Source organism: Aptenodytes patagonicus, chromosome W (genome assembly GCF_965638725.1).
Source record: "Aptenodytes patagonicus chromosome W, bAptPat1.pri.cur, whole genome shotgun sequence".
NCBI classification, from domain to species: Eukaryota; Metazoa; Chordata; class Aves; order Sphenisciformes; family Spheniscidae; genus Aptenodytes; species Aptenodytes patagonicus.
The window spans coordinates 10,764,745-10,785,459 of record NC_134981.1 but is presented as its reverse complement, the minus strand read 5'-3'; the positions used below and the strand labels follow the sequence as shown (position 1 = coordinate 10,785,459).

Sequence of the window (20,715 nt, the reverse complement as noted above, 5' to 3'; positions counted from 1 at the left end):
GACTGAAGTATCAGTAAGTGGAATTTTGCATGTGAGGAATGTGCCTTTTGCTGAAGAACTGTGTGAATCTTAGCACAGACCTGCAAATTATTCCCACATTTGGTTTAATGTTAATTTACAGGATCCAAATAAAACTAGACTTTATGCACTCTGTGTTTCTCTCTCTTTTTCTCCCCCCCCGCCTCTTCTGGTGAGTTTTTCCCCTTAATTTACCTTTTCTGGTATGAACCAATGTAGGACATAGCTTTTCAATTAGAAGAGGTAGATGACAACACAGCCATTTCCTAGAGACAGAATAGGAAGTCCTTGGTGAAAACAAATGACAATCTTCATGAGCATGGCTTGTGTTCTGGAAGATATCTAAAAGATCCGATGCATGGCTGGCATGGCTGTTGCTTTCAGCATTTCTGTACATATTTTTCTTTGTTTAAAAGCACAAGACAGTTTCCGGAAAACTCACTGATGTAGTTGGTTTATTTAATTTCTAGCACAGTCTGAGAGGCTAGTAAGTATAACTGAAATAGAGGAAGAAGCCCCTTTTAGCTCCTTTGGATGTCAGGAGAAGTTTTAGGCATGCAGGCCTTTGTGAATTTTGTTAATGAAACATTTTCTAATTTTCTCTACTGATTAAATGGTTCATCCCATGTCTGGTTTGTTGATTTTTTAATTTTTTTTTTTTTTTAGGAACTAAGCAAGCATACTCTTTTTTTTTTTTCTTGCAGGTGTTAATTACTTCATAATGTACAGTATGTGGTAAAAGTCTTGATAATAGGACGCCTCACTAATAAATCTCTTCCTGTGAAGTTGAGAGACCACTGTGGTTTCTTGGTCATAAGGCTCTTCTCTGTAGATAATTCATGTGAAAATTAGGAAGTGGCAGTTTGCGCAGGCAGGGCGTGCAGGGAAGGCGAGCGGGCAGGGCGCAGCCCCCCTCCTGGCTCTAGAGGCCAACTCAATTGTTAATCGTCGGCTTCCGTGAAGAGGACCAGCTATGGTTTCCACTTGGCTGAAAAGCTGTTGCCAGAAGGCATGTGGCGACCCAGACGGAGCTCACACGCAAGCATACAGCTGTCCAGGTCTCTGGCTGCAGGGAGTGCCTGAGCCTGTCAGCTGTACCGGAAGGCAGCAGAGACACCACCTGTGTGCGGTGTGACCAGGTGGATGATCTGCTCGGCCTGGTGGCAGAGCTGAAGGAGGAGGTGGAAAGGTTGAGGAGTATCTGGGAGTGTGAGAGGGAAATAGATTGGTGGAGCTGCACCCTACCGTCCCTGAGGCAAAGGCAGCAGATGGAGGCTCTGTGAGAAGCTGAGGATCCCCTGCCTTCTTGCCACCTGGTAGAAAGAGGGGACCTAAGTGACGGGAGGGAATGGAAATGGGTCCCTGCTCGGGGTGCCAGGCGATGCCCTGCCTGGCCTCCCTCACCTTCCTGGTTGCCATTACAGAACAGATATGGGGCCCTGGAACTTGAGGGCCAGGCAAATGAGCATGTAGAGGAAGGTCCATCCAGGGGGTTGCCTAGGGTGAGGCAGTCAGCCCCAAGCATTATGACTGCCGCTGCTAAGAAAAAAAGGAGGGTAATTGTCATAGGCGATTCCCTTCTGAGGGGAACAGAGGGCCCAATATGCCAACCGGACCCGTCCCACAGGGAAGTCTGCTGCCTCCCTGGGGCCCGGGTCAGAGACATCACTAGGAAGCTCCCTGGGCTGGTACGGCCTTCCGATTACTACCCGCTGCTGGTTATACAGGCTGGCAGTGATGAGGTTCCAGAGAGAAGTCCTGCAGTGATCAAAAGAGACTTCAGGGCACTGGGGCGACTGGTTGAAGGATCGGGAGCACAGGTAGTGTTTTCCTCAATCCCTACAGTGGCAGGGAAGGATACTGAAAGGAACAGGAGAACACACCTGATCAACATGTGGCTCAGGGGCTGGTGCCATCGGAGGAATTTTGGTTTTTTTGATCACGGGGAGGTTTACATGGCACCGGGCCTGCTGGCGACAGATGGAGTCCAGCTGTCTCACAGGGGGAAAAGGATTCTTGCTCATGAATTGGCGGGGCTCATCGGGAGGGCCTTAAACTAGGTTCGAAGGGGGAAGGGGATAAAACCAGGCTCACTAGAGATGAGCCTAGGGGTGGCATGCCGATGCCGGGGGTGAAAATCGATAGCCCAGCTCAAGTGCATCTACACCAATGCACGCAGAATGGGCGGCAAACAGGAGGAGCTGGAAGCCATTGTGCAGCGGGAGAGATACGACTTAGTCGCCATCACAGAAACATGGTGGGGTGACTCTCACGATTGGAGTGCTGCAATGGATGGCTATAGACTCTTCAGAAGGGACAGGCGAGGAAGGAGAGGCGGTGGGGTGGCCCTGTATGTTAGGGAGTGTTTCGATTGTCTAGAGCTCAACAATTGTGATGATGATGATACGGTTGAGTGTTTATGGCTAAGGATGAGGGGGAAGGCCAACGAGGCAGATATCCTGCTGGGAGTCTGTTATAGACCACCCAACCAGGATGAAGAGGCGGATGAAGCGTTCTACAAGCGGCTGGCACAAGTCTCACAATCGCTAGCCCTTGTTCTCGTGGGGGACTTCAACTTCCCAGACGTCTGCTGGAAATACAACACGGCAGAGAGGAAGCAGTCTAGGAGGTTCCTGGAGTGTGTGGAAGACAACTTCCTGACGCAGCTGGTAAGTGAGCCTACCAGGGGAGGTGCCTCGCTCGACCTGCTGTTTACAAACAGAGAAGGACTGGTGGGAGATGTGGTGGTCGGAGGCCGTCTTGGGCTTAGCGACCATGAAATAGTGGAATTCTCGATTCTCGGTGAAGTAAGGAGGGGGGCCAGCAAAACCACAACCATGGACTTCCGGAGGGCGGACTTTGGCCTGTTCAGGACGCTGGTTGAGAGAGTCCCTTGGGAGACAGTCCTGAAGGGCAAAGGGGTCCAGGAAGGCTGGACGATCTTCAAGAAGGAAGTCTTAAAGGCACAGGAGCAGGCTGTCCCCATGTGCCGTAAGAAGAATGGGCGGGGAAGACGACCGGCCTGGCTGAACGGGGAGCTCTTGCTGGGATTCAGGAAAAAAAGGAGAGTTTACCACTTGTGGAAGAAGGGGCAGGCAACTCAAGAAGAGTACAGGGATCTCGTTAGGTCATGCAGAGAGGAAATGAGAAAGGCAAAAGCCCAGCTAGAACGCAATCTGGCCGCTGTCGTTAGAGACAACAAAAAAAGCTTTTACAAATATATTAATGACAAGAAGAGAGCCAAGGAGAATCTCCATCCCTTATTGGATGCAGGGGGGAACATTGTCACCGAGGATGAGGAAAAGGCTGAGGTACTCAATGCCTTCTTTGCCTCAGTCTTTAACAGGCAGACCAGTTATCCTCAGGGTACTCGGCCCCCTGAGCTGGAAGACAGGGACGGCGAGCAGGATGAACCCCCCCATAATCCAAGAGGAAGCAGTCAATGACCTGCTATGCCACCTGGACGCTCACAAGTCTATGGGGCCGGATGGGATCCACCTGAGGGAGCTGGCGGAGGAGCTCGCCAAGCCACTCTCCATCATTTATCAGCAGTCCTGGTTAACGGGGGAGGTCCCAGGCGACTGGAGGCTTGCCAATGTGACGCCCATCTCCAAGAAGGGCCGGAAGGAGGATCCGGGGAACTACAGGCCTGTCAGCCTGACCTCGGTGCCGGGGAAGATTATGGAGCGGTTCATCTTGAGGGCGCTCACAAGGCATGAGCGGGACAACCAGGGGATCAGGCCCAGCCAGCACGGGTTCATGAGAGGCAGGTCCTGCTTGACCAACCTGATCTCCTTCTATGACCAGGTGACCCGCCTAGTGGATGAGGGAAAGGCTGTGGATGTGGTCTACCTGGACTTCAGCAAGGCCTTTGACACCGTTTCCCACAGCATTCTCCTAGAGAAGCTGGCGGCTCACGGCTTAGACAGGTGTACTCTGCGCTGGGTAAAAAACTGGCTGGACGGTCAGGCCCAGAGAGTTGTGGTGAATGGAGTTAAATCCAGTTGGCGGCCGGTCACGAGCGGTGTTCCCCAGGGCTCAGTTTTGGGGCCGGTCTTGTTCAATATCTTTATCAATGATCTGGATGAGGGGATCGAGTGCACCCTCAGGAAGTGTGCGGACGACACCAAGTTGGGCGGGAGTGTTGATCTGCTCGAGGGTAGGAAGGGTCTGCAGAGGGACCTGGACAGGCTGGATCGATGGGCCCAGGCCAACTGTATGAGATTCAACAAGGCCAAGTGCCGGGTCCTGCACTTGGGTCACAACAACCCCATGCAACACTACAGGCTTGGGGAAGAGTGGCTGGAAAGCTGCCTGGCAGAAAAGGACCTGGGGGTGCTGGTTGACAGCCGGCTGAACATGAGCTGGCAGTGTGCCCAGGCGGCCAAGAAGGCCAATGGCATCCTGGCCTGTATCAGAAATAGTGTGGCCAGCAGGAGTAGGGAAGTGATCGTGCCCCTGTACTCGGCACTGGTGAGGCCGCACCTCGAATACTGTGTTCAGTTTTGGGCCCCTCACTACAAGAAAGACATTGAGGTGCTGGAGCGTGTCCAGAGAAGGGCAACGAAGCTGGTGAAGGGTCTGGAGAACAAGTTTTATGAGGAGCGGCTGAGGGAACTGGGGTTGTTTAGCCTGGAGAAGAGGAGGCTGAGGGGAGGCCTTATTGCGCTCTACAACTACCTGAAAGGAGGTTGTAGCGAGGTGGGTGTCGGTCTCTTCTCCCAAGTAGCTAGGGATAGGACGAGAGGAAATGGCCTCAGGTTGTGCCAGGGGAGGTTTAGATTGGACGTGAGGAAAAATTTCTTTACTGACAGAGTGGTTAAACATTGGAACAGGCTGCCCAGGGAAGTGGTTGAGTCCCCATCCCTGGAGGTATTTAAAAGACGTGTAGATGTGGCGCTTAGGGACATGGTTTAGTGGGCATGGTGGTGTTGGGTTGACGGTTGGACTCGATGATCTTAGAGGTCTTTTCCAACCTCAATGATTCTATGATTCTATGTTCAGTCCATGTTTTGCTCATTACCTCTCCCAATTACTATCCTTATCTCGAATTCCTCATGCTCCACGTTGAGCGCCACAAAGGACTGTGGCGGGTTGACCTTGGCTGGCTGCTAGGTGCCCACCAAGCCGCTCGATCACTCCCCCTCCTCAACAGGACAAGGGGAAAAAATACGACAAAAAGCTCATGGGTTGAGATAAGGAGAGGGAGATCACTCAGCAATTACTGTCACGGGTAAAACAGACTTGACTAGGGGAAATTAATTTAAATTATTGCCAATCATATCAGAGTAGGATAATGAGAAATAAGAACAAATCTAAAAAACACCTTCCCCCCTTCCCTCCCTTCTTCCCAGGCTCAACTTCACTCCCCACTTCTCTACCTCCTCCCCCCGAGCAGCACAGGGGGATGGGGAATGGGGGTTGCAGTCAGTTCATAACGCTTCGTCTCTGCCACTCCTTCCTCCTCATGCTCTTCCCCTGCTCTAGCGTGGTGTCCCTCCCACAGGAGACAGTCCTTCACGAACTGCTCCAATGTGGGTCCTTCCGATGAGCTGCAGTTCTTCAAGAACTGCTCCAGCGTGGGCCCTTCCCACAGGGTGCAGTCCTTCAGGAATGGACTGCTCCAGCGTGGGTCACCCGTGGGGCCACAGGTCCTGCCAGAAGACCTGCTCCTGCATGGTCTCTCCACGGGGTCACAGCTTCCTTCAGGGCGCATCCACTTGCTCCGGCGTGGGGTCCTCCATGGGCTGCAGGTGGACAACCTGCCTCACCATGGTCTTCACCACGGGCTGCAGGGGAATCTCTGCTCCGGCACCTGGAGCACCTCCTCCTCCCCCTCCTTCTTCACTGACCTTGGTGTCTGCAGAGTTGTTTCTCTCACACTTTTCTTGCTCCTCTCTTCCAGCTGCTGTTGCGCAGCATTTTTTACCCCTTCTTAAATATGTTATCACAGAGGTGCTACCAACATTGCTGCTTCAATCAATCTGAGAATCAGATAATTTTTTAAATTTTGTAAGTGTGAAGATAGTTAACCACTGAAATAGCATTTTGGGTGTAATGATGGAGTCCTTTCTCCTTGTTTAAGACCCTCTTTTTCTAAAAGTTGCTGTAGTATGTTGGCTAGAATGTTGGCTTGGTGCCGAGAGATCAGTTACAGACTACAGTTTGTATTAATATTCAGTTATTTCTTAATTAGGTCATATCCTTCTTTTGATAGATATAGTGACAGTTTGGCTCTACTGAGGGCAGTATAAGTTTTCTGTAGAAAGTAGTAAGTAGCAGCATGAGGACATTGAAAGCTCTCAAGGAATTCAGACACAAGTTTTTTATTAATTTCCATTGACAATTGTGTAGCCAAATGCTGTAGTAGCCTTTGAAAATTTCAGCCAAAATATTTGGTTTTGTCATTGTGGAAGTCCCAGCTGTGCATGATGAAAATATGGGTCATTGCCTAGCGATGCTTGACAGTTTCACTGTAATATGTCCTCGGCCATCAGTTTGCACTAATGATGTTCTGTGTAAGTAAATAGCCCACCTACTTAGACTTTTTACTTCTAAAGCCTGACATAATATTAAGAGATACTCAGTTGACATAAATGAGTCCCCCCACTTGCCTTCTGTTGTGTCCATTTGTGCTAGAGTGAATGAAAGTGACTGCTTATTCTAATCCTGAGCTGCCTATTCCCTGGAACAAAGCATGGCTTAACCCCGGTCGGCAGCTAAGCCCCACACAGCCGCTCGCTCACTCCCCCTCCAGTGGGATGGGGGAGAGAATTGGAAGGGTAAAAGTGAGAAAACTTGTGGGTTGAGATAAAGACAGTTTAATAGGTAAAGTAAAAGCAAAATAAGGAATTCACTCATTACTTCCCATCAGCAGGCAGGTGTTTAGCCATTTCCAGGAAAGCAGGGCCCTATCACGCTGTTGTGGTTTAACCCGGCAGGCAGCTAAACACCGCACAGCCGTTCGCTCACTCCCCACCACACAGTGGGATGGGGGAGAGAATCAGAAAAAAAAAAAGTAAAATTCGTGGGTTGAGATAAAGACAGTTTACTAGGACAGAAAAGGAAGGGAAAATAATAATAATAATGATGATAAAAGAATATACAAAATAAGTGATGCACAATGCAATTGCTCACCACCTGCCGACCAATGCCCAGCCAGTTCCCGAGCAGCAGTCACCGCCCCATGGCCAACTCCCCCCAGTTTATATACTGAGCATGATGTCATATGGTATGGGATATCCCTTTGGTCAGTTTGGGTCAGCTGTCCTGGCTGTGCCCCCTCCCAGCTTCTCGCTGGCAGGGCATGAGAAGCTGAAAAGTCCTTGACTAGTGTAAGCACTACTCAGCAACAACTAAAACATCCCAACTTCTTGTGCACCCCCAGCCTACTCGCTGGCAGGACTGTGAGAAGCAGGAGAGGCCTTGACTCTGTGTAAGCACTGCTCAGCAATAGCTAAAACATTGGTGTGTTAACACTGTTTTCATCACAAATCCAAAACATAGCCCCATACATGTTACTGTGAAGAAAATGAACTCTATCCCAGCCAAAACCAGTACAATATGAAAGCAGATTTTCTCTATGCAGTGAAATAACATAGCTATTATACACCTATACACAATGAAAGGCATTGGTTTTAGTGTACACTTGTTATACATCTACTAAACTGCATAACTGTCTATGTTAGAATTTAAATTTCTTAGTAGCAAGTTCTGTCCTTCCTTTTTTGAAGAGATTGAAAGCCTTGGATAGATTATTGAGAAGAAAGGGGACATGAGAAAAATAAATAAAACAGAGTGGTCTTAAGAAGATCATTCAGAAACTTTCTTTTCCCTGTCCTATCAGAACAGGGAATGAACAATGAATTTGAACAGAGACAAATTTCAGAACTGATATAAGGAAATATTTTTGCATGCAGCCTGGAAAATATGCCTGTGAAACTCATTGCTCCAGAAAGCTGAAAATTATGTCTTTGGCTATCTTGCGTGATCTTCTTATGCTACCATCTATACTTACTGCGCTGGCAGTATACAAAACTATGCAAACCTATTGGCTGATTGCTTATATCAATTGCTGTCTACAAAGTCCTTTAAAATGTGCATCCATATCAACAGAAGTGGTAGTCATCTAAAAAACCTGTATTTAAACAAATTAAGGTATGAATAAATGCAGCTGGATTAGAAATCTTTTTAATTGTGTAGGTGTCAAAATGCTACTGATTCATATAAATGGTCTCACACTACACTGAACACACATATTGAACATATGTTTCTGTTGGGGAACATTGGGGGTTTTTATATTCAATTATTTGTCAGTACAGGTTTTGCTGCTTGGTCTCACTGCTTTATTCCTAAGTCCAGTGTATCACCTTTTCTAGATGTCTTATGCTAATATCTTCTTTTTCCAAGCATAGCTCAACTAGTGTGTGTTCTGCTGTGGCGCAGTTTGGGTACCACTTGAAATAGAAGCCAAAATGGTCTTGCATTAAAGTTCACCACCACAAAATATCCAACCAGAAAAATGAATCCCAAAGCAATTATTTTATGTGTTTCTTACCCACCTCTTATGACTGGGAAAGGGAATAAACCAAAACACACACAATAATGTGATTGTTATTATATCTCTACTTTTTTGCTGCAAGAATTTCTGGAAGATCTTGCAACTGGTTTCTAGCCTAACTTTACAACTCTATTATAACCTTCTGGCAGGGTACAAGCAAAATATAGCTGTTTCCCTCAGAGATATAACACCAAAACGTTAGCAGAAACTGTGCGGACTTGCACAGCAAGCAGACTTAGTCCTGAGTAGTAGTGCCAGGGAGAAGAGGGGAGTCTTAATCTCTTTCCAAGTTTAGGTCTGGCAAGAGCGGTTGGAACAGTTTTCAGAGGTAGTGTGGAAGGGTAACTATAAAGCAAATGATCTCATTACTTCTCTCCCTGTTCCCTAACCAGGATAATTAATAGCCAAATGTTCCCTAAGATTTGTTTTATTTCTTGCCAAGCTAGTTGACAGACACTGCTGAGATTTGAATTCACAGTAGGTGAGAGCAGATGGCTACCTTTGCTAACAGATTACTGCATGAAGGCCTACAAACCATCCAGCTTTGAATAAAGTTCAACATATGATTTATAAAGTGAACGTAATAGAAGAAATCCATGACACCTATATTGGGAACCACATTACAGCACTGCTTAAAGCACTAGGAGAAGTGCTGAAGCAGTTATTGTATATTTGTGCCAATTTTCAAATCTTATTATAGGCAAGAAAGCATAGCATGGCAAATGATTTGTCTTTTCTTGGGTATTACTTCCTCTCATTTCAATTTATTGAACTAATTAAACTTAAAGAGAGATTTCCAATATATATAGCTTTTATTGAACTTCTAGCAAACATATTAACATGTAACAATTCGTACTAATCAGATGGTTAATTGTTTGTATGGGACTTTTTACATTAAAAAAAAAAAATCCCTTTGCTAAACTTCTAAACCTGCAAGTAGATGATGAAACTACTATACTCTAATTAAAAAAAAAAAGAGGGGGTGGAAGAAAGAGAAGTATTGTTTCAGGAAAAGAAAAGTCATTAAAAGATAATACATTGGGGTGGGTTGACCTTGGCTGGCCATCAGGTGCCCAGCAAGCCACTCTATCACTCCCCCCCCATCAACGGGACAGGGGGAGAAAATACGATGAAAAACTCGTGGGTTGAGATAAGGACAGGGAGATCACTCGGCAATTACTGTCACAGGCAAAACAGACTTGACTTGGGGAAGATCAATTTAATTTATTGCCAATTAATTGTAACAGAGTAGGATAGTGAGAAATGAAACAAAACTAAAAACACCTTCCCCCCTTCCCTCCCTTCTTCTCAGGCTCAACTTCACTCCTAATTTTTCTACCTTCTACCCCCTGAGTGGCACAGGGGGGATGGGAAATGGGGGTTGCGGTCAGTGCATCACACGTTGTCTCTGCCACTCCTTCCTCCTCACGCTCTTCCCCTGCTCCATCATGGGGTCCCTCCCACAGGAGACAGTCCTTCACAAACTGCTCCAATGTGGGTCCTTCCCACAGGCTGCAGTTCTTCAAAAACTGCTCCAGCATGGGTCCTTTCCACGGGGTGCAGTCCTTCAGGAACAGACTGCTCCAGCGTGGGTCCCCCATGGGCCACAGGTCCCACCAGAAAACCTGCTCCGGTGTGGGCTCCTCTCCATGGGCTGCAGCTTCCTTCAGGGCACATCCACTTGCTCTGGTGTGGGGTCCTCCATGGGCTGCAGGGTGGATATCTGCTCCACCATGGACCTCCATGGGCTGCAGGGGGACAACCTGCTTCACCATGGTCTTCACCACGGGCTACAGGGGAATCTCTGCTCCGGTGCCTGGAGCACCTCCTCCCCCTCCTTCTTCACTGATCTTGGTGTCTGCAGAGTTGTTTCTCTCACATTTTTTCTTCCTCAGTACTCTCTCTCCCAGCTGCTGTTGCACAGTGTTTTTTACCCTTTTCTTGTGGGGGTGAAAAGCGGCACGGACTCCGGCAGACACGGCAACCAAAGACCTTTATTGCTTTTTGTTAGCATCTTTTATAGCAAGCAGAAGTGTACACGCGCTACCTGCAGCTTGCAGATAGGTTATAGCCTTGTGTTCACGCGCATCTATGCTCTAGCAGATTGGCCCGTTCTTCCTGATCATGCGAAATGCCTTCATGGTCTTTATCTTGTTTTTCTCCTTCCAGCTGCACATTCCTTTCTCTGTTGTTTTCTGCTTAAGTGCCTTGTCATGCCAGGTGGTACAGTGTTTGCTCATTAAAATCAAACTCAGGAATGTCCGTTAGTGAGATTCCCATCCCCACATCTCCCCCTTTTTGTTTTACTAGAAACACTGCTGAAACAGATCTTTCAATCATTTTTCGCATACCTTGTAACAGACATGGCACACAAACCAGGATGCAAAGGAACATTACTAAGCATAGCCCTCCTAGCTTGGCTAGTCCTTTTAACCAGCCACTTAGACCCCATTTCCCGAATAATTTATCCAGCCAATCCCAGGGGTCTTCCACTCTTAGCTTCTGTACTCCTTCCTTCAACATCTGAATGCTGCGGTGAATTGATTCCGAATGATCAGATAGGTTCATACAACACATTCCCTCCAACTCTTCACACCCATGGCCTTGCGCTAAAAGCAAAAAATCTATCACTGCTCTATTTTGCAAAGTAGCATGTCGTATAGAATCTACATCCATTAATAATCCCGTTAGTGCTTCAGAGGTTGCATTTGATTGTTTCGCTAGCCAACATCCTAATTTATTTAATGTGACCAAACTCTTTGCTGCTGCGACACCTGGAGCCAAGATTGCAACCGCAGCTATAGTGTTCCGGTTCCATAGGTCGACAGCATCATCACATTGTGAAGTGTAGGCATGTGCTCTGCGCTTACCGCGCGTCTTAGGGGTGCTCCTCCTGTGGTCTAGGATCATAGATGTGTTTGGCATTAGTAGAGTTAATCTTCCCAACGAACACGGCCCACCTTTAATATGAGAGGGAATGCCAGGCCAGGCTCAGGAAACATTGGCCCCTGAATAATTGAAATACAAACACCAATCTATTTTTATGGACCCTAATAGCTCGAGTTCCTGAGGTTCTATTGGCAAGTGATTAAGATGTGGTAGGCATCCATCCCAATTATCAGTGGCGTGTCGTCCCCCCCCGCAGGCCTCCTTGAAAGGACTAATCAGGCCCAAGTCCCAATTATCTAAAGGAAGCCCCACTAGGCAGGTAGAAAAGGGGTTACCGGGGGAAGATATCGACAGGCAGATGGAATCCTGTCCTGTCTGATTGGCCAGAGTTACCCAAACATTTTCCTTCGGCTGTGAGGGTGCCCATAACGCAGCAACCGCACACAGTGATACTAGCCACAAGACACCCCCCCATGCTGGCGTCATGGTTTACGTTCTCTTTTTGTTCCGTTTCCACCCAAGTCATTTGTCACACTGTCATTTGGTACTTTCCCAGTCCGTTTCCCACACAGTCCACAGCTGGGGGACACAATGTGATCTCCCACACACTAGCTGTAGATTCTGTGGTTCGGTGTTCCCGGTGGTATTCCCTTTACACCTTGTGCACCTTCCCGCCCGGAACTGAGAGTGACAATACCAGGGTTTTTTTTGCAATTATCACATTTGCACAAAGTCCATGCGTGATGTGTTGATCCGGGACACTGGAGGCAGGGAATTCCTGTCACCTCTCGATTATCCAGTTGACTGTTCTCTGCCGCCTGGTGTTCCCAGTCTACGGCTAATGGCAACCCACTTGGTCCCCTATATACCCCGGCATGGCCTGGCCCACTAGGTAGTTCCCCAAATATCGAATGAGATACTTTGTGTAAGTCCCAGTAATCTACTTCAAACCGTTGATGCATCTGTGGGCTCCTTGGGCTCCTTGTCCAGATACGGTCGAACGCAGCGGGCAGGTATCCACCGGGGTCCACGATCTGTGGAAACACAAGCATATCCTCTCCCCCATGTTATAAGATCATAAGGGCCTTCCCATTGGCTGTTTTCCAATGACTTGACCCACACCCGAGCCCTTTCTCCTACCGGAGAAGCTGAGTTACAAGATGTAAAGTGTCTCGCTATTACTGTGTTAGGGCTGCCAACTGCTGTCCTGTCTTCCCTTATTGTAAGATGATTTAACACATATATTGCTTTATGGAGGCGGGCTTGCGGTGATTCCCCTAGCATTCCCCCTTTTTGTTTTTGTAGTAGCTGCTTGAGAGTGAGATGAGCCCGCTCAACGATGCCCTGGCTCTGAGGGGAATAAGGGATACCAGTGATATGTTGAATGCCCCATTGTGCCAAAAAGGCCTGCGTTTTTGCGCTTATGTACCCGGGCCCATTGTCCATTTTGATCTGGTGTGGAACCCCTAGAGCAGCAAAGGCCCCTTTCCAGTGCCGTAAAATATCTTTGCTTTTTTCTCCGGTCTCTGCGGTCGCCCATAGAGCTCCGGAGAACGTATCGATGGAAACATGCACATATTTTTGTTTGCCAAATTCTCCGATATGAGTAACATCGGATTGCCAAATCTGTAGGGCCTTTTCTCCTCGGGGATTTACCCCTGTTTGGGGTATGGGAACTAATTGCCGACAGTCAGGACACATTTGTGCGATACTTCGTGCCGTGTCCCAAGTCAACCCAAATTGTCGACGCAGCATTCGGGCAGATTGATGGAAAAACTCGTGCGACAATCGGGCTTGTGTAGAAACGTATGGTACAGGGATTGTCCATACAGGGGCAGCGAGACGATCAGCTCGCGCATTCCGTTCTGATATAAACCCTGGGAGAGAGGTATGACTCCTCACGTGGAGCACGTAATACGGGTTTACGCGGCGATTCAACAAGTCCCATACCTGTTTGAACATTAAAAACACTGGTTCATTATCAACTTCTTTGAGCCAAGCCTTTTCCAAGCGCCTGACAACGTTGGCGACGTACTGAGAATCAGTAACCAAATTTAATGGCATTTCCCATTGGCGAAAGACCTGAATTACTGCGTATATTTCCACCAGCTGAGGACTTCCTACAACATGGTGAACTTGATGTTTCCATTCCCCTTTTTCACACCACACTATAACTGCCTTACCTGTTCGTCCTGATCCATCGGTGAATAAGGTGGGTCCTTCGACAGGTACCTCCTTACTCAACGATTCAGGAATTATACTAATTTCCTCATTAAGGGAGAATAATTTGTGAGATGGATAGTGAATTAGAATTTGTCCCTTAAAGTTTTCCAGCGCTATCTGTAGTTCTAGGCTATTAGCCTCACACCAATTAAGGTGGTCTTTAGTCAGTGGGAGATAAATTGTTTTAAGATCTGTGCCCGTTAATTCCAAACATCGCGCGCGTCCCTTTCGCACAAGCATCGAAAACATTTCCACCCTCGTCACTATCGTTTTTGGTGCTTGATGCGGCAGGAATACCCATTCAATGATGGCTAAGGGATCCTGGGTACCCTTGCTGTCCCATTGGCCTAAGAGGCCCACTGCTTGTCGGGACTGATTCAGGACATACAAGTTAACTCCCAATCCTTCAATTACGCGTTGTGCTTGCCTTTCGGTAGGCGCCTGTGATATTTTTTGTAGCGCTTGTTTGGCCTCTGTCGTTAATTCTCGTGGAGATGTCAACTCAGGATTACCCTTTAACAACTTGAACAGTGGGTTTAACATGTCATTATCTATTCCCAGCAATGGGCGTACCCAATTGATAGTCTCTACTAGTTTTTGCAAGTCATTCAGTGTTTTAATGTTAGATTGCAAGGTTATGGGTTGGGGCTGTATCGTATGTTCTAAAATCTTCCACCCCAAGTACTTCCACGGGGCTTGCACTTGTACCTTTTCAGGAGCTATTTGCAAGCCGTATGTCTTTAACCCCTGCAACATATCTTTCATAACTGTGACGAGTTCCTTTGGGTCTCGTCCGGCGATTAAAATATCGTCCATGTAGTGATAACAAATTAAGTCAGGATATTTGTTTCTTATGGGCGACAACGCACGCGCAACATACATTTGACATATTGTGGGACTGTTTTTCATGCCCTGGGGCAACACCATCCAATGATATCGCAACCTAGGCCCTTGATGGTTTACAACTGGGAGAGAGAAGGCAAATCTGGGAGCATCTTCTGGCGCTAAGGGAATCATGAAAAAGCAGTCTTTCAAATCGATAATCACAATGTCCCATTGACGAGGTATCAATGTCGGTGAAGGCATACCTGGTTGCAATGTCCCCATATCTTGAATCACGGCATTTACTTGCTGTAAATCATGTAGAAGTCTCCATTTTCCACTTTTCTTTTTTATAACAAACACTGGGGTGTTCCAGGCGCTGGTGGTGGGAACCAGATGTCCTTGACTCACTTGCTCGTCCACCAACGTTCGCAACGCGTCGGCCTTTTCCTGTGATAGGGGCCACTGATCCACCCACACTGGCTGATCGGTGAGCCATGTGAGTCGAACGGTGGGCCGAGCGCCAGTGACCCCCGCTAAAAATGTTGATGCGGATCAGCAGTGCCAATCACTAGTCCCCAAGTGCTCAAGACATCTCGTCCCCACAGGTTTAACGGCACAGGAACCACAAAAGGTCGAATAGTTGCAACCTGTCCTTCCGGGCTTACAATCTGTATTAAGTTGGCACTCTGCCTGGACGTTGACAGGCCTCCGATTCCCACTAGCCCCGTGTTGACCGGGATGGTTTCCCATGATCCAGGCCACTTTGCAGTACTGATGATAGTAACGTCTGCCCCTGTATCTATCATTCCCTTCACTACCAGTTGTTCCGGTTTGCTGCCTTTATTCTTTAGAGTGCAGGTCAAAGTGGGCTGAGTTCTTTGGACAAGCTGAGTCCAAAAAATATTTGGTTCACCTGTGGATCCAAATCCACCAGCTCCCCGGGAAATAGGATCCCGATTACGAACCATACTCTTAAAAGGAACTAGCTGTACAATCCTACTTCCAGCTGGAATAAATACTGGAGGAGAGGGGGTCCATAGCAACGCTTGCAGCTGTCCTGTATAATCAGAGTCGATAACCCCAGGTAACACAAACAAACCCTGCATAGTAGCACTGGACCTCCCCACCAATAGGGCACTCAGCCCCTGGCCAAGGGGGCCTCTCACATTGAGGGGCACCCTGTGCACAGTCTGATCGTTTATAGAGAGATTGGTGGCTGTGGAGACATCCACTCCGGCACTGCCAATGGTTCTGGCCTTGAGGTGACCCAGGCCTGCTGAGACAGCGGTCTCATGGGGTTTTGGGGTTGGGGATTTTGGGGTGGCATTTGTGTCAGTGCGCGCCCCCACCTCGCGCTCGACTTCCCGTTTCCCGACAAGGGTCGACCGCGGAGATCGTATTTCGACCGGCATTGATTAACATAGTACCTCCCCTTGCGACAGCGCGGGCAAATACCAGGGGGCTGCTGAATTCCTTCCGATCCTCCCTTCTGTACAGGATTCTCAGGACATTGCCGTTTAAAATGCCCCGAGTTTCCACAGCGGAGACACGCTTTGTTACCGGGACGCAAGGCAGCGGCTAAACAGGCTGCAAAAACCTCATTCTTATGTGTAATTGAACCCACACGATTGCACGCGTCAAGCATGTCTATTATGGTCGGATTTCGCAATGTCTATAAGACTCTTTTACAGTCCTCATTGGCATTCTCTATAGCCAATTTCATAAGCAATGCCTCTTTGGCTTCAGGATTTTGTATTTGTTTTTGAATAGCTTCTTGGAGCTTGTCGATAAAATCCATATAAGGTTCGTTGGTCCCTTGCTTAATGCTAGTAAAAGATTTTACCGGTCGTCCTGTATCAGGGACCTTTACCATTGCTTGAAACGCAAGGTCTGCTGATTGTCTTAAAATTTCAGGCACCAGCCGTGCCTGCAGTTGCGGCGTATTGACAGGGTCCTCCCCCATTAACTGAGCAAGTCCTGCGCCCCGTAGCGGGTCTCCCGCTCGCCGTTAAAAGCAGTAGCCGAATCAAGGGGAATTCCCTTTTGTTTTAGCCATGAAAGCAATAGGCGGAGGGTATGGTCATCATACTTAACTCCACGCTTTTCTAACAGTTTCTTAATAATACATAGTATAGATTCCTCCTCCTTAGTTAGTTGCAATCCCATTTTAAGTTTCCCAGCTGCTCACCTCTGCTCCAACGAGGCGATGATTCAAAGTTCCGGCTCCAGCTCTTTCCTGAGACTGCTCTGTCTGCCGCTGGCTATGACTTGTTCAGCTGGCTCCCCACCGGTGCTCAGTTCCAGCATTTTCGCCCCACGTTGGGCGCCATTTGTGGGGGTGAAAAGCGGCACGGACTCCGGCAGACACGGCAACCAAAGACCTTTATTGCTCTTTGTTAGCATCTTTTATAGCAAGCAGAAGTGTACACGCACTACCTGCAGCTTGCAGATAGGTTATAGCCTTGTGTTCACGCGCATCTATGCTCTAGCAGATTGGCCCGTTCTTCCTGATCATGCGAAATGCCTTCATGGTCTTTATCTTGTTTTTCTCCTTCCAGCTGCACATTCCTTTCTCTGTTGTTTTCTGCTTAAGTGCCTTGTCATGCCAGGTGGTACAGTGTTTGCTCATTAAAATCAAACTCAGGAATGTCCGTTAGTGAGATTCCCATCCCCACATTTTCTTAAATATGTTATCACAAAGGCACCGCCGGTGTCAGTGCTTGGTTCAGCTTTGGCCAGCAGCAGGTCCATCTTGGAGCCGACTGGAACTGACTCTGTCTGACATGGGGGCAGTTTCTGCTGTCTTCTCACAAAAGCCACCCCTGCAGCCCTCCACTACCAAAACCTTGCCACGTAAACCCAATACAGACATACATATCCAGCACAGCAAATAAGCTTTGCTATTTGAGAGGATAAATTGCAAGTCAAACTTGCCTGGAATTGTTGATGAGAAATGCCTCATAATTGAGAGTAAGGATTCTTACAATATGTAGGAGCTCCAAATGATGGTACAGTATCTCTGAAGAAATATCCCGCATGTTATGTAATTATTTGCTATGCAAATGAATATGATGTGAGGTCTTGCATGCCTAAAGACTTTTGACATTCCTGGCAACATTTTTTAAGAGGGTCAGCTCCAAAGTAGTCTATAACATGTGGGGGTTTTGGAAGCACTCAGCATATTAGTGCTGTTACTCTTTTGAAAGTTCCCATTGCTTTGGGTGCTGAAGAATGTGAAAAATGAGATATGAAATGGTTTATAGATTTGTGAGATGGTGGGAGAGTCCTGGCTCTTGCAAAAGCTAGGCTGGCTTACTGGTTGTTGTGGTTTAACCTCAGTCGGCAACTGAGCACCACGCAGCCTCTCACTCACTCCCCCCCTCCCCGGTGGGATGGGGGAGAGAATTGGAAGAGTAAAAGTGAGAAAAACTCGTGGGTTGAGATAAAAACAGTTTAATAATTGAAATAGAATAAAATAATAATAATAATAATAATAATATACAAAGCAAGTGATGCACAATGCAATTGCTCACCACCCGCTGACCGATGCCCAGCCAGTCCCCGAGCAGCAGCCCCCCCCCCGGCCAGCTTTCCCCCAGTTTATGTACTGAGCATGATGTCACATGGTATGGAATGTCCCTTTGGCCAGTTTGGGGCAGCTGTCCTGGCTGTGCCCCCTCCCAGCTTCTTGTGCACCTCCAGCCTTCTCAGTCAGTAGAGCATGGGAAGCTGAAAAGTCCTTGACTAGTGTGAGCACTGCTTAGCAACAACTAAAACATCAGTGTGTTATCAACATTATTCTCATCCTAAATCCAAAACACAGCACTGTACCAGCTACTAGGAAGGAAATTAACTCTATCCCAGCCGAAACCAGGGCACTGGTGAGTGGTACCATCTCGCAGCTTTTCTTCTTTCCCTCTTTTTTGAGGGCAATAGCTAAGTCTGCTGAAGTGCCCTGGATAGCAGCTCTGTGCAGTTGCTGATCCTCTCTTCTGTCCTTTCTCTCCTCTGGTTTGATCTGTTCAGGGCTTTGTTTCCCTCTTGTGGGCTTTGTACTTGAAGATCTAGGTTTTGCTCTGCTGTCTATGAGCTCTCTGTATGAGAGGGAGGGCTTCAATCTCTTATGTGATACCATGGGGTAATGGGATTTTCATGTTAACTGTAGTAGAGAATAGTGGGAATACCACAATGTCAATTAGTCCCTGGAAAATAGAGATTTCATTGCAATTGCTACAACAGAGACAGATTAAATTTCCTGTGTTAAAAAATGGAGGGATTTTTTTTTTTTTGGAAGTTAAAACCTGAAGTTAGGATAACTACTATTTGCCCACCTGAAACATTTCCCTCTAGAATTAGCTTAATGTATTTCCACATGCTAGAATGTTTCCTTTGGATGTAAAATGAAGAAGGCCAAAAAAATTTTATGTAGCAGCTTAAGGACTGTATTTATATATCTCCAACAATGCTGTTTGTACTCCCTTCCTGAACAATAACTGACCACAGTGAATTTTAAATAAGCAGTGTTTTTGATTGCATTTATACATTTCCCATAGAACTGAGCAGTATCTATTTCTGGCAAACACAAATATCAAAGTGGTGGGTTTTTTTGTGTGTGTTTTTTTTTTTTTTTGCTTGTACCATAGACTTGCCCTCAGCAAACTTAAGCAATTACAACATCACCGTGGTGGAAGGAAAGAGCATCACATTGTACTGTGATACTACTGGAGGGCCGCCCCCTAATGTATCCTGGGTGCTCACTAATCTTGTTTCAAACCATGAGGTAAGTTTCATATTCAAATACATGGCAATTCAGAGACAAGACATCTGCCAAAGGATGAAATAAAGCCTTGTCTCTAACTTTAATTAACTTTTTATAAAAAATATGAAATAGTAAATTAATGTTAGGATTACATTTATTTTCCAATTACTTTCAGTCCATGGTGACTGCTGCAGTGCTTTTGGAAAACGGAAAACATTCAGTCCTTGAGAAACTGATTTGCACTTAAGTTTTTGGATGTTCTTTTGTAAATGAAAGTGCTGTAATTTCATGGAAGTAATGTAGCGAATCAGGATACTGAAGCTTAAGTACTTTCTTATTATCACAAATACCTGCATAGAGAGAACAAGTCCAATCTACTCTAATTGTGAGAAAAGCTTTGTCTCTCTAATTTTATTATATTTTTAGGCCAAAAGCTTGGTGTGCTGGAACTTTGGTTGTAAAAATTAATTTGTGGTTTGTTTCATTTTCCTTTAACAAAACAAAATAACAAGAGAGTCATGAAAGTCAAAGTCAAGGTTTTACTATGGCAAAATTTTCTTATGAAGTATGAAAATGTTTCCTCAACCCATCCAGACAGTGGGAATTTTGTTTCCTGAGATCCTGGTATTCTGTGTACCTGCCTTAGACTGTGTGTGAAGTGGAGATATACTGATTAAGTTCTTTCTGATGGAGATGTTGATAAGGAGAAGCATTTAAGCAGGTCTTCAACATGCAGCTGTTGACCTCCTAAATTGCCATTATTTACACTGTGCAAGACCCTCTGTTATTTACAATTTTATGGCATCGGCTCCCCTGCATTCATGAGAGTACAAACTGCCTAAAGCTTTCTGGTCTGTACAAAGTGCGTGATGTGTACTTCCAAAACTGTTCCTGCAGTATGGAAGAGACAGGACCTCTGGGGTCTCTTAACCTCTGTACTTTCTTCACTGAGGTCATTACATTAGGCTTATGTAGAATTTGACTAGCCTGTCTTTCAGCTTTCATAAGAGCTTTGCAGAGCTCTAGTTTTATTTTTAAGCTTTTCTCTAATGTGTAAAACTACCCAAATGCATCAGTTATCAACAAGAACAAGAAATTAAAACTGTTTGAGGAATTTATGCAGTTGTGTTTTTTTATTTTTCTATTACTTTTTTTTTTTTTGAGTCATGAGCCAAGACAAATGTGGGATACTGTTCAAAAAGTAAGATCACCTCATTTTTTAACCTTCCTGTCTTCCAAATGCCATGTTCAGTTTGCTTTGAGCTTTCCTGAAAAGCTTTCTTTTCCTGACATAACTTTGTGAGAGGGGCTTATAATATAGCTGTAGAGCACAGTAGTCTTTTCAGTAGCAGAAGAATGAGTGCCTTTTAAAGCTCATTTGCCATTCACAACTTTCCTTTTCTGTGAGTGTTGGTTTTGGTTTCCTTTTTCTCGCTTCCAT

General features: G+C 46.5%; 1 protein-coding gene across 2 annotated transcripts in view; it reads left to right on the top strand.

The window, feature by feature from the left end:
* LOC143171995 (BDNF/NT-3 growth factors receptor-like) overlaps positions 1-20,715 on the top strand; it is a 214,913-nt gene that overhangs the window by 38,514 nt on the left and 155,684 nt on the right. For both annotated transcript variants that reach the window (XM_076361201.1, XM_076361203.1), the window contains exon 6: positions 19,159-19,295. In XM_076361201.1, coding sequence (XP_076217316.1) covers positions 19,159-19,295 — 137 coding nt within the window. The remainder of the gene's footprint in view (positions 1-19,158; positions 19,296-20,715) is intronic.